Below are 14,970 nucleotides of genomic sequence, written 5' to 3'. Positions count from 1 at the left end.
TTTTTTTTTTTTTTTTGGTATTCAACACAATTTGAAAAAAACGCCAAAGGGGGCCAAAATTGTTATTTCAACTTTCAACAAAGGGGCAAAAACGCCAGAAAAAACATCAGAAAAAAACTTCAGATGCAAGAAATTGCACTGGCATTTGTTACTGGCATTTTTCTTTCAGTGAAAAAAACGCTGGAAAAAAAAACAAGTCGGATCCTAGCCTTATTTTTTTTATATATATCAACTTTTTGACACACGTATATATATATATATATATATATATAGAAGAAGATATAGCGAAGAGTAGCACACCTTATAAAAAATATCTCTGGTGCAGGCAGCCAAATGGACCCTGGTCCCTGGTCCCCAATGTAGAGTGCAAAAAGCGGTTGCAGCACACAAAATAAGTGAAAAAATGGTGGTAGCTTTAATCCATTATAAATACAGATGCAACGTTTCAGCTGCCAGTGCAGCCTTTATCAAGCATGCTATATATATATACTGGCTCCAGAAAGTTAAACAAATGTGTAAATTACTTCTATAAAAAAATAAAAAAAATCTTAAACCTTTCAGTACTTAGGAGCTGCTGAAGTTGATTTGTTCCTTCTTGTCAAAGTGCTCTCTAATGACACCTGTCTCGGGAACTGTCCAGAGTAGAGACAAATCCCCATAGCAAACCTATTCTGCCATGTGCAGTTCCTGAGACAAGCAGAGATGTCAGCAGAGAGCACTGTTGTCAGACAGAAGATAACAACTCAACTTCAGCAGCTGATAATTATCAGAAGGATTAAGATTGTTTAATAGAAGTAATTTACAAATCTGTTTAACTTTCTGGAGCCAGTTGATATATTTAAAAAAACATTTTTTTTCCTGGAATACTCCTTTAACCTGTGTTTGCATGCTGAGACCATAACCAATTTTTAGGAAATATTGGCTTTTTTTTTCCCATAAACTTCTATGGAAGGAAAAAATGGCAAGAAAAAAAAAATAGGATTGAAATTTGGTATTTTATAATTTATTTTTTTCTTCAATAGAAATCCTTGTGTTCCATATATGAATAACGTGACTTGTTATGAGAAAAATGCAGGGGACAAAATGTCAAAGACAAACATGCTGCAAAAACTCTTGGTAGTGCCCCATAAAACATAAAAAAAATGTTGTGTAGAGATTTAGCCTAAAGAGTAAAACTGGCAAAAACAGTCATGGGGGTATGGCATTTTTTATTTCCCTATTGACTCCAAGCTGACTTCTTGCTGCAGTGTTTTTGGCCTAAAAAATCCCATGCGGATGGCGTTTTTGAGAAAAGATGCCCCCAAAACACCATCTGCATGGCATTTTTTTTGTATTTTTCCAGTCTATCATTAGTCTCCAACCTGTGGCTCCCCAGCTGTTGTAAAACTATGACACCCAGCATGTCTAGAACACCAGCGTCAATCCGACCATGCTGGAGAGTCTCTGCTTTTTACCATCGCTGTGCCCAATTTTCCTGTACTTTTAGGCAGTGACTGTATAAGAGGATTATTCTGTGTAGCGTTTATTTGTCATTTGCGCTTTGCTGCACAATCATTTTCTGCTTAGCTAAATTTTAATAAAAACTAATTAAACATAAATCTAATAAAAAATAATAAAAAATAAAATACTACGTTGACTTTCAATATTAATCATGTCTCTGCAAAGTAATAAAAGTAATTTGAGCAAAGTAAGGAACATAGTGGTAGTGTGTAAATTTCAATAAATACATCATGTTTGTCATCTGAGATATTGTCCTACTCAAAGAAAATAAAACAGTGGCATGAATAATAAATACGGCGGCGATTATACAATGTATCTGGAAATATCTGAACGCGCCTTTATGACTTACAGCGTGATAAATGTTTGTATAGTCTGCTAGGTCCAAAGACCTTTGATGATTAATGGGGCAAAAACTCTCCATAATTCTTGCTGATGCTAACAAAATTGAGAACACAGACTAAACAAGAAGTGGAATCTTGCCCAATTTTATGAAAATGTGAAAAGTAACACTGGCTAAAGAAATAAATCTAAATGTATATTCATATAAAAACAAATAAAGGATAAATTAATGGATTGGTAAATAAAAACATTGACATAAATGTAAGACAAGATAGGAAATATTTCAGCAAAATATCTAAATGTTTTTAATCTATTCGACAAATGAAATCAGGATAACATTATAACAATTTAGCGTGAATTATCCTTCTTATAATGCCATGTTTATTATCTCTTTAGGCCCAGTTGACAGCATGTTTGTGCCTTCTGTGACATGTATACATCAGAAAAATAGCAAATTACAATGTTCAGTATACTTGCATGGGCATGCACAGAACAAACACCTATATGTTAGAACCATTAAAGTCTCAACACATATGTCGGCATCACACCATGACATTTTCCCAACATATACACAGAAGGAACAATCAGGGTGTGAACGAGCCCTTTCTGTGACATTGCTGAATGCCATATATTTTGGCTGTGGCATCACTGTGACATTACTGTGTGCATGATCTTTTCAGATTTAACAAAGCATATGTGACCCTTGTAAAGTGACATCACTGCACTACTTATCTGTAACGTCTGGCTCTGGCCGTACACAAAGAGTTTAATGACTCTAGTTGGGCTGGAGCTTCTGGGAGCTCACCTGTGTCATCTGGGTGTGGTTCTCAGCTCTGCTTCCTATATATGCTAGGAGCGGTGATCAGTCTAGCATCTGTGAAAGGTTATACCTTAGCTGACACCACCTGCTTACTGATACCTGCTTGTATATGGATCTTTGGCTTTTCCCTTGACTCTTGTTCTACGTTCCGGTACTCCCATTTCTTGGTACCGACAATGGCTAGCTTGAGTACAATTTGACTGTGTGTGTGTCTTATTGTACCTCTGTTAGTTTGTGTGCCTCCAGCTGTTCTCTGACTCCAACTGTTTTGTATTTTATTGTTTTGACAATGCTGCCCTATCACTTAGCAGGGAGGGTTTGTCATTGTGGTTGTCGATCCGTCACTTAGGGCAGATAGGCAATAGGTAGGGATAGTGACTGTGGGTGAGTTAGGGTTTCACTGTTCCCTGCCCATACGTGACCTTACCCTGTATTGTGACATAACTATGTGCAATTACATTATGTTTATTATTCTTGCTCTGTTCTCATTTTCTCTAAAATCACTGTTTGCAATAACCATTTTCTAGAACTTCAATGTTTATTGTTAATGTGCTGCTGTTATCCATGCACCATGACATCACTGTATGCAATAACCATTTATTAATTACCACAGTTTTGTGACATCACTGTAAGCATTGCCCTCTTCCCTGTGACTTCACAATGTTTTTATCCATGTACTATGACATCACTATGTTTAACTGATTTTCCAACCCTTCTTATTAAGTAGCTAACAGGTCAAAGAATGTCCAATTAAAGTGTTCTACTTTTACTGCAAAAATTGTACTGGGCATTTCTTCTGTTGAACTTTCTGGATGGGCCGGAGGTGCTGTTGGCCAGTTGGTACAAAGGTACAGGTGATGGAGGTGAGAGCTGTCGGCTTGTTTGGTTTGGTGAAAGTTTAAAGGAAATCTGTCATCAGTGTCACCTGCACTTACCTGTCAGTACAGATTGGTAGTGCAGGCAACACTGATGACAATGGTACCTTGTCTCGTTCCGTGCTGTCATTCTCTGGACATCCTCTTAGGTATTGTCAGGATCCGGGTGATGTGAGGATACTGGTGGTGGATCCTCTGTGTCAGTGGGGTGATGACGTGGGCCATACCAGGAGAACGGAGTCTAAGGGGTTACTGGTATTCACCAGAGCCCGCCGCAAAGCGGGATGGACTTGCTGCGGCAGGTAACCCCCAGGTCGTTCCACCCGATAGCGACTCAACCCTGACTGACTGCTGAGATAGGCGCGGTACAAGGGATTAGGCAAGAGCAAGGTCGGACGTAGCAGAAGGTCAGGGCAGGCAACAAGGATCGTAGTCAGGGGAAACGGCAGGAGGTCTAGAACACTGGCTTGGGACATACAAGGAACGCTTTCACTGGCACAATGGCAACAAGATCCGGCAAGGAAGGGAAGGGGAAGTGAGGTTATATAGGGAAGTGCACAGGTGATTACACTAATTAGAATCAGGCGCTAATCAGCGGCGCACTGGCCCTTTAAATCGCAGAGAGCCGACGCGCGCGCGCCCTAGGGAGCGGGGCCGCGCGGCCGGGACAGTACAGACGGGGAACGAGTCTGGTAAGCGGGCTGGGATGCGAACCGCGAGCGGGCGCGTCCCGCATCGCAGATTGCATCCCTGCTAGGGACACTATCGCAGCGCTCCCGGTCAGTGGGTCTGACCGGGGCACTGCGAACAGGAAAACGCTGCGAGCGCTCCGGGGAGGAGCGGGGACCCGGAGCGCTCGGCGTAACAGGTATCTTAGGCTCCAGCCCCACTTGGAGCATGGGCGGAGCTTAGTGACATCACCGCTGCTGTTCTCTGCTTGGTTCTTTTGCTAGAAAACCGCAGCAGTGATGTCACTAAGCTCCGCCCATGCTCCAAGTCGTGCCCGGAGTTGAAGATACCAAATAGGATTTTTCAACCGCTTAAAGGGGTACTCCGGTGCTTAGACATCTTATCCCCTATTCAAAGGATAGGGGATAAGATGCCTGATCGCGGGAGTCCCGCCGCTGGGGACCCCCGTGATTTTGCACGCGGCACCCCGTTTGTAATCAGTCCCCGGAGCGTGTTCGCTCCGGGACTGATTACTGGCGACTACAGGGCGGGCGGCGTGTGTTGTCACGCTCCGCCTCTCAATGCAAGCCTACGGGAGGGGGCGTGACAGCTATCACGCCCCCTCCCGTAGGCTTGCATTGAGGGGCGGAGCGTGACATCACACGGGGGCGGGGGCGTGACGTCACACGCCGCCCGCCCTGTAGTCGCCGGTAATCAGTCCCAGAGCGAACATGCTCTGGGGACTCATTACAAACGGGGTGCCGCGTGCAAGATCACGGGAGTCCCCAGCGGCGGGACTCCCGCGATCAGGCATCTTATGCCCTATCCTTTGGATAGGGGATAAGATGTCTAAGCACTGGAGTACCCTTGTTACGCCGAGCGCTCCGGGTCCCTGCTCCTCCCCGGAGCGCTCACGGCGTTCCTCTCTCTGCAGCGCCCCGGTCAGACCCGCTGACCGGGAGCGCTGCACTGACACTGCCGGCGGGGATGCGATTCGCATAGCGGGACGCGCCCGCTCGCGAATGGCATCCCAAGTCACTAACCTGTCCCGGTCCCCGGCTGTCACGTCCTGGCGCGCGCGGCCCCGCTCCTTAGGGCGCGCGCGCGCCAGCTCTCTAAGATTTAAAGGGCCGGTGCACCAATGATTGGTGCCTGGCCCAATCAGTCTAATTAGCCTACACCTGCTCATATAACCTCACTTCCCCTTCACTTCCTTGCCGGATCTTGTTGCCTTGTGCCAGAGAAAGCGTTTATACTGTTTGCCTTACCAGTGTTCCTGACCTCTTGCTATAGCCATTTACTACGAACCTTGCCGCCTGCCCGAACCTTCTGCTACGTCTGACCTTGCCTCTGTCTAGTCCTTCTGTCCCACGCCTTCTCAGCAGTCAGCGAGGTTGAGCCATTGCCTGTGGATATGACCTGGTTGCTACCGCCGCGGCGGGCTTTGCGGCGGGCTCTGGTGAATACCAGTAGCAACCTAGAACCGGTCCACCGACACGGTCCACGCCAATCCCTCGCTGACACAGAGGATCCACATCCAGCCTGCCGAATCCTAACAGTAGATCCGGCCATGGATCCCGCTGAGGTCCCGCTGCCAGTTGCCGCTGACCTTACCACGGTGGTCGCCCAGCAGTCTCAACAGATAGAGCAACTTGGACAACAGTTTGCCCAACAAGGACAGCAGCTGTCGCAGTTGACCGCCATGCTACAGCAAGTTCTGCCACAGCGACAGCAGCAACCATCTCCTCTGCCAGCTCCTGCACCTCCTCCGCAGCGTGTGCCCGCTCCTGGCCTCCGCTTGTCCCTGCCGGACAAATTTGATGGGGACTCTAGACTTTGCCGTGGTTTCCTGTCACAATGTTCCCTACATTTGGAAATGCTGTCGGACCAATTTCCTACAGAACGGTCGAAGGTGGCTTTCGTGGTTAGTCTCCTGTCTGGGAAGGCCCTGTCATGGGCCACACCACTCTGGGACCGCAATGATCCTGTCACTGCCACTGTACAGTCCTTCTTCGCTGAGGTTCGTAGTGTCTTCGAGGAACCAGCCCAAGCTTCTTCTGCCGAAACTGCCTTGCTGAACCTGGTCCAGGGAAATTCTTCTGTAGGAGAATACGCCATCCAATTTCGCACCCTTGCCTCTGAATTATCTTGGAACAACGAGGCCCTCTGCGCGACCTTTAAAAAAGGCCTATCCAGTAACATCAAGGATGTGCTGGCCGCACGAGAAATTCCTGCCAACCTGCATGAACTTATCCATTTGGCCACCCGCATTGACATGAGTTTTTCTGAAAGACACCAGGAGCTCCGCCAGGAAAAAGACCTTGATCTCTGGGCACCTCTCTCACAGTATCCTTTGCAATCTACCCCTGTGCCTCCCGCCGAGGAGGCTATGCAAGTGGATCGGTCTCGCCTGACCCATGAAGAGAGGGCTCGCCGTAGAGATAAAAATTTATGTCTGTACTGCGCTAGTACCGAACATTTCTTGGTGGATTGCCCTATTCGTCCTCCACGTCTGGGAAACGCACACACGCACCCAGCTCACGTGGGTGTGGCGTCTCTTGGTATGAAGTCTGCTTCTCCACGTCTCACTGGGCCCGTGCGGATTTCTCCTTCTGCCAACTCTTCCTTCTCAGCTATGGCCTTCTTGGACTCTGGTTCTGCGGAAAATTTCATTTTGGCCTCTTTTGTTAATAAGTTCAACATCCCTGTGACCCGTCTCGTCGAGCCGCTCTACATTTCCTCGGTCAACGGAGTAAAGTTGGACTGCACTGTGCGTTACCGCACAGAACCCCTGCTCATGAGCATTGGACGGCATCACGAAAAAATTAAATTTTTTGTTTTGCCCAACTGCACATCTGAAGTCCTCCTCGGTCTGCCATGGCTCCAACGCCACTCTCCTACCCTTGACTGGACCACCGGGGAGATCAAGAGCTGGGGTGCTTCTTGCCACAAAAAATGCCTCACGTCTGCTCCCAGTCCCGTCAGTCAAACCTCAGTGTCTCCTCCTCATAGCCCCCGTCCTGGTAACACTCTGCCCCATGCCAAGCTTCACCCTCTGCCCCCCCTCCCCATTCCCACTCCTTCTGAACTGCCTGCCGTTGATGTGTATACCCAGGACTTCTCTGTCCTCCAGAAGGAGACTCTACAATCGCTCCCAATGTCCTCGTTCCTTGTGGAGCGACAACCGGACAAAAAGAGGGGGAGACCTAAGGGGGGGGTACTGTTACGCCGAGCGCTCCGGGTCCCTGCTCCTCCCCGGAGTGCTCGCGGCGTTTCTCTCTCTGCAGCGCCCCGGTCAGACCCGCTGACCGGGAGAGCTGCACTGACACTGCCGGCGGGGATGCAATTTGTATAGCGGGACGCGCCCGCTCGCGAATCGCATCCCAAGTCACTCACCTGTCTCGGTTCCCGCCTGTCACGTCCTGGCGTGCGCGGCTCCGCTCCTTAGGGCGCGCGCGCCAGCTCTCTAAGATTTAAAGGGCCAGTGCACCAATGATTGGTGCCTGGCCCAATCAGTCTAATTAGCCTCCACCTGCTCCCTGCTCAAATAACCTCACTTCCCCTTCACTTCCTTGCCGGATCTTGTTGTCTTGTACCAGAGAAAGCGTTTATAGTGTTTGCCTTACCAGTGTTCCTGACCTCTTGCTATCGCCATTGACTACGAACCTTGCCACCTGCCCCGACCTTCTGCTATGTCTGACCTTGCCTCTGTCTAGTCCTTCTGTCCCACGCCTTCTCAGCAGTCAGCGAGGTTGAGCCGTTGCCGGTGGATACGACCTGGTTGCTACCGCCGCAGCAAGACCATCCCGCTTTGCGGCGGGCTCTGGTAAATACCAGTAGCAACCTAGAACCGGTCCACCGACACGGTTCACGCCAATCCCTCGCTGACACAGAGGATCCACATCCAGCCTGCCGAATCCTAACAACCCTTTTAAGGACTCAGCTCATTTGGGCCTTAAGGTCTATATCTTCATCCACAGACTAGTATGAGGGCTTGTTTTTTTGCACGACCAGTTGTCCGTTGTAATGCCATCACTCACTTTACCATAAAATGTATGGCACAACCAAAAAAATACTATTTGTGTGGGGAAATTAAAAAGAAAACTGCAATTTTGCTAATTTTGGAAAGTTTCGTTTTCACGCCGTACAATTAAAGTAAAAATGACATGCATTCTTTATTCTTTGGGTCCATACGATTAAAATGATACCCATGATAACATATTTCTCTATTACTGTTTCGCTTAAAAAAAATTGCAAACTGTTTAACCAAATTAGTATGTTTAACCCCTTAAGGACTCAGCCCATTTTGGCCTTAAGGACAATTTAATTTTTATGTTTTCATTTTTTCCTCCTCGCCTTCTAAAAATCATAACTCTTTTATATTTTCATCCACAGACTAGTATGAGGGCTTGTTTTTTGCGCGACCAGTTGTCCTTTGTAATGACATCACTCATTATATCATAAAATGTATGGCGCAACCAAAAAACACTATTTCTGTGGGGAAATTAAAACGAAAAACGCAATTTTGCTAATTTTGGAAGGTTTTGTTTTCACGCCGTACAATTTATGGTAAAAATGACATGTGTTCTTTATTCTGAGGGTCAATACAATTAAAATGATACCCATTATTAAATACTTTTATATTATTGTTGCGCTAAAAAAAAATCACAAACTTTTTAACCAAATTAGTACGTTTATAATCCCTTTATTTTGATGACCTCTAACTTTTTTATTTTTCCGTATAAGCGACGGTATGGGGGCTCATTTTTTTGCGCCATGATCTGTACTTTTTTTTATACCACATTTGCATATAAAAAACTTTTAATACATTTTTTATAATTTTTTTTTAATAAAATGTATTAAAAAAGTAGGAATTTTGGACTTTTTTTAATTTTTTTTCGTTCACGCCGTTCACCGTACGGGATCATCAACATTTTATTTTAATAGTTCGGACATTTATGCACGCGGCGATACCAAATATGTCTATAAAAAATTTTTTTTACGCTTTTTGGGGGTAAAATAGGAAAAAACGGACGTTTTACTTTTTTATTGGGGGAGGGGATTTTTCACTTTTTTTTACTTTTACTTTTACATTTTTTTACATTTTTTTTTACACTTGAATAGTCCCCATAGGGGACTATTCATAGCAATACCATGATTGCTAATACTGATCTGTTCTATGTATAGGACATAGAACAGATCAGTGTTTTCGGTCATCTTCTGCTCTGGTCTGCTCGATCACAGACCAGAGCAGGAGACGCCGGGAGACGCACGGAGGAAGGAGAGGGGACCTCCATGCGGCGTTATGAATGATCGGATCCCCGTAGCAGCGCTGCGGGCGATCCGATAGTTCATTTAAATCGCGAACTGCCGCAGATGCCGGGATCTGTATTGATCCCGGCACCTGAGGGGTTAATGGCGGACGCCCGCGAGATCGCGGGCGTCGGCCATTGCCGGCGGGTCCCTGGCTGCGATCAGCAGCCGGGATCAGCCGCGCATGACACGGGCATCGCTCCGATGCCCGCGGTTATGCTTAGGACGTAAATGTACGTCCTGGTGCGTTAAGTACCACCTCACCAGGACGTACATTTACGTCCTGCGTCCTTAAGGGGTTAAAATCCTACTATTTTGAAGACCTATAACTTTTTATATTTTCCCGTATAAGTGGTGTTATGAGGACAAATTTTTTGCGATGTGATCTGTACTTTTTATTGATACCATACTTTTTTGGGGGAATAAAATGTTATCAAAAAGCAGCTATTTTGAACTTTTATTTTTTACGTTCACGCCGTTCACCGTACGGTATCATTAACATTTTATTTTAATAGTTGGGATATTTACGCATGCGGCGATACCAAATATGTTTATAAAATATTTTTTTTTACACTTTTTGGGGGTGAAATAGGGAAAATGGGACAATTTACATTTTTATTGGGGGAGGGGGTTTTTCACATTATTTTTACTTTTATGTTTTACTTTTTTTACTTTTATTTTTACACTTTAATAGTCCCCATAGGGGACTATTTATAACAATCATTCAATTGCTAATTCTGTTCAGTGCTATGCATAGGACATAGCACTGATCAGTATTATCGGTCTTCTTCTGCTCTGGTCTGCTCGATCGCAGACCAGAGCAGAAGACCCGTGGAAGGCAGCGGAGGCAGGTGAGGGGACCTCTGGCTGCCATGCTGGATGATCGAATTGCTGCGACAGCGCTGTGGGCGATCCAATCATCCATTCAAAGTACCGCGATGCTGCAGATGCTGTGATCTGTATTGATCACGGCATCTGAGGGGTTAATGGCGGACATCCGTGCGATCGAGGATGTCCGCCATTACGGGCGGGTCTCTGGCTGCTATCAGCAGCCGAGACCTGCCGCACATGACGTGAGCATCGCTCCAATGCTCGCGGTTATGCATAGAATGTAAATGTACGTCCTGGTGCGTTAAGTACCAACTCACACTTATGTCCTGCGTCGTTAAGGGGTTAAAGGCGGTGGGGGGGGGGGGGGGTTGATTGATAGCTGTAGGTAGGAATGTCTATAGATCTTGTTTTTAAAAGTTACGTTTAATGACTTTCTTCAACAAAACATGCCACACATGGCCAAAGGCTATGTCCAATATTGCAGCTTAGCTCCTTTGACGTAAATAAGGCTGGGTTGTAACGCCAGACCAGAACTGTGCAAAGGTTTGGGGTTGTTTGTGAAGGGAGGTGTCCTGTTTTTCTAATCCTCCTGCATGCATTTTCCAAACAAATAACATAAAACATATAAGAGAATTTCCATGTATCAAAAAAAAATGTTGGTTCAGCTATACACTCAGTTTTGGTGTATATCGCTGTAACAATTCAAGTTATACTTTTTGAATGACAGCGAGGTGGAAGTGAAGTGCCTGGCAGCAAAATAAGGTAATACCTTGCCTGTTCCCAAATAAGACTCCATCTAGAGGTCTCTTGAAGATAGAACAACAGCTAAACTCTAACTTGATGATGGCCCCAATGACTGAAAGTTAACACAAAGGGGGAGATTTTTTAAAAGCTGAGTAGAAGAGAGGTGCAGTTGCCCATGGCAACCAATCAGATTGCTTATTTTATTTTTTTTTTAAAAGCTGAGTAGAAGAGAGGTGCAGTTGCCCATGGCAACCAATCAGATTGCTTATTTTATTTTTGCATAGTTTTTTTTAAAAAATCTCCCTCAAAGTCTTTATATAAGAAAACATATTTATCCCAGTGGGTGGACAGATTAAAATGAAACATAGAATTTCAGCTGCCCTGCTACATGTTCTGTATATAATAATTTTTGGCACATTTATACTGCATAAGAAGTCTTGTTTGCCTTGTATATACAGGTTTGGTGATCTGTTAAAACGCTCTCACCTCTAACAGAATCTTTTTTCCATCCCTGTAGGTCTTTATATTTGTTATATTCCGTGCAGGTAGCAGAATTTTTTCTCTACTCCAGAAAATAGATGAGGGAGGGTTGGAGATAACATCACAACTGATATTAATTGGATTGTTTTCCCAGGAATAATAGATGGTTTGATTTGAAATAAATTTCGGTGCATCTGTTGGAAGACAAAGTTTGAGATGAATATTACAAATGAATTACTTTTGCCGTGGAACATTTAAATTGATTTGTCACAATTTCAGATGTAACTTCAATATTAGATTGGATCGGGCTTTGGCGAAAAGAAGTGAAAAAAATCATGATAAAGTACGAGTGGTAAAATAGAAAATTATGCAGAATATGAAGCAAAGCAAATAAACATCAGACAAAACACTACTAAGCTAATATATGAGGTACCCTCGGAGGACCATCAAAATGTTTTGAGTTATAGTACATACAGCATACTGTGTATATACCTTCACTACCATTAATATTATTGTTTTAAAACTAAACTGAAAAATAAAGCAACATAAGCAGGGATTTATTGTATAGCTATCAAAACTGCAGACACATAATGCCCCATAAAGACATTTGGGATAGTAATGAATCTATACCCCAGTTATGCAGGTTGCATCATCAAAATAAACGCTGTTCAATGCCCCAATCCCTATCATCGCAAGTGTTAAAGTTTTCATGGAGCTCTCTGCATTGAGATCTTTCCCGGCACCTTCCCTCAGTAATGATTGACAGCTCTATCAGTCTTCTGATTGAACGTTAGAGCTGTCAATCATACATGAGAGGAAGGGCCAGGGAAGCTCCTATTGCAAAGATCCTCATGCACAAAAGAAGAAGAGCTGCCCTGCTTGATACTTGCGTCTCTGAAGGCCGCGGTATAGAACATTGTTTATTTTGGTTGTATTTAATGGAGGCTTTTATGGGGCTCCTAAAACTGTAATTCATTTCTTAGAAGGAAACTGTCACATGTTACATGCTGCCCAAACCTCAGGCAGCATTAAACAGGAGCTGGGAGATCAATACCAACACATTCTATGTTCTACTCTAAAATACCCTAGCTTTTTAGAGAAATCATGGTTTCAATAATCTACAGAAATCCGTGTATATAAAAAATGTATGCCGACACGACACTCTATACATATGGAGAGATGGGGCCCTGTTTTGATGATCGCGGCTGGCATACATTTTAAAGTAGGAAAGTTTCACTTTAAAGAGCCTTGGTTCACAGTCAGAATAGGAGTCCATCTAGAGACATCCTTTATGTAGATATCACTGTGGCTCTCTACTGCCCCCTGTTAGTGTATAGTAGGACAGTTGGAAAGAGAAACAGATGATCCAGCCCAGTAGTGCAGATAAAAGCAGATTTTCTTTATTGGGTCAAATACAGACAGGAACTGTGAATGCCGACGAGTTTCGGACCTATGCACGGTTCTTAGTCATATGCCATGACTAAGGATCGTGCATAGGTCCGAAACGCATTGGCGTTCACAGTTCCTGTCTGTATTTGACCCAATAAAGAAAATCTGCTTTTATCTGCACTACTGGGCTGGATCATCTGTTTCTCTTTCCATGCATATTGGGCTGGAGACGCTGCTGGCCGGATCCGTGCACAGGTGCTGTGGGTGGAGGGGAGCTGTTGGTGTGCTCATTTACTATAGTAGGACAGTTCTCTTCCTTTTGGAGAAAAGCTATTTTGCATAGATTTCCCAAAAAGCATTGCTTCAAAATTGACTTCCTTTTGCAGGATCTTCAAATATTAAAGTGTAGCTGTCATTTCAAAAACCTTTTGACATGTCAAATGTTTAGATTGGTTGGGGTCCCGGACCCCCAACCATCATTGGAACAAGCAGGGAGATGCACATAGTAGCAGGTTTGACTCCCCAGCTCTCAGCGATCTCCATCCTGCTTCACTGGAAATGACAATTTTCACTAATTCCCTAGTGATTTCCTTTTAGAGAAAACATTTAAAACAATTTGCAATTATCACAGATATTTCTCAGTTTGCAGTGGCAATAAGTTACAAATACAATGTGATTCAATTAAATTTTATGTATTTGGAAGTTACAGTATATTGCCATCCGAACATCTTCATTTCTTCGTACATACTGTAGAAGTGATATCCTGATCATAGGTCATCAGACGTCCAATGCTCTAGGTCAATTTGATATCTACATTTCACCCCCTACTGTTTTTAGAGAATTAAAGACACCACAAGTAATAATGTTTAAATCAGATCAGTGCATTTTATGACTTTTCCAAACATACAGTATAAATGATTTCAGGACCTACATTCAACATTGAGATACAAGCTCTTCTGATGGCCACCGATTCTACTCGCAGCTTCACAGTCATATCTTCCTGCATCTGACAAAATTACATTTTTAATACGCAAGGAGGATTTCCCATGCTGTCCTATACTTTCTATACGATCATCTTGGCTCTGTAAACACAATATGTCAAGAAAAAAATATAAAAAAGTATTAACCAGTATATACTGAATACAATGCAAGAGCATATCACAACTTACATGAGCTATTATATAATGAAACATGGAAAATGTTATATGACCTGGTGCCAGAAAGGTAAACAGATTTGTAAATTACTTCAATTAAAAAATTGTAATCCTTCCAGTAGCTGCTGAATACTACATGGGAAATTCACAGTGCTCTCTGCTGATATCACAAACACAGTGATCTTTGCTGACATCTCTGTCCATTATAGGAACTGTCCAGAGCAGCATATGTTTGCTATGGGGATTTTCTCTTACTCTGGGAAACACAATTACTCCAGAGCACTTGTCCTGGAGTACAGATATGTCTATATGGCAGGATGCCCTAAAACTTAACTTTTATTAATATGTATTAAAGAAGAACAAAACAAAATAATGGTGCTCAACCAGGAGGTTGTTGCCATACCTCCTGATGATGGTGATGTTTCACCGAAACATGTAGGGGAGGCATCATATGGTTTTAGCTCATGCCATATATGCCAATGAATGTGGGACTATGTCTGGTTTCCCACTAATAGCATTTTAATGAGTGGTGTTCCACCTGTAGCATGATGTGATCAGGCATAAAGGGCATGTAATTTTAAACTCACCATTATTTTGTTTTGTTCTTCTTTAATACATATTAATAAAAGTTAAGTTTTAATGCATCCTGCCATATAGGGATATCTGTACTCCAGGCCAAGTGCTTTGGAGTAATTGTGTTTCATAGTCAATCAGATCCTGGTTTGCCCTTTGGGGTATTTTGTGATTACTCTTACTCTGGGCAGTTCTTAAAATGGACAGAGATGTTAACAGATAGCACTGTGCTCGTGATGTCAGCAGAGAGCTCTGTGTTCCAAAAAGAAAATTATTTCCTCTG

At 43.9% G+C, this 14,970-nt stretch overlaps 1 protein-coding gene across 6 annotated transcripts in view; it reads right to left on the bottom strand.

Annotated features, from left to right (window-relative positions):
• NCAM2 (neural cell adhesion molecule 2) overlaps positions 1-14,970 on the bottom strand; it is a 501,839-nt gene that overhangs the window by 122,699 nt on the left and 364,170 nt on the right. For all 6 annotated transcript variants that reach the window (XM_056559430.1, XM_056559431.1, XM_056559433.1 and 3 more), the window contains 2 exons: positions 13,892-14,042; positions 11,578-11,765 (listed from right to left, as the gene is read on the bottom strand). In XM_056559430.1, coding sequence (XP_056415405.1) covers positions 11,578-11,765; positions 13,892-14,042 — 339 coding nt within the window. The remainder of the gene's footprint in view (positions 1-11,577; positions 11,766-13,891; positions 14,043-14,970) is intronic.

Source organism: Hyla sarda, chromosome 2, assembly GCF_029499605.1.
Source record: "Hyla sarda isolate aHylSar1 chromosome 2, aHylSar1.hap1, whole genome shotgun sequence".
Taxonomy (NCBI): domain Eukaryota; kingdom Metazoa; phylum Chordata; class Amphibia; order Anura; family Hylidae; genus Hyla; species Hyla sarda.
This window is presented reverse-complemented; position numbering and strand designations above follow the sequence as displayed.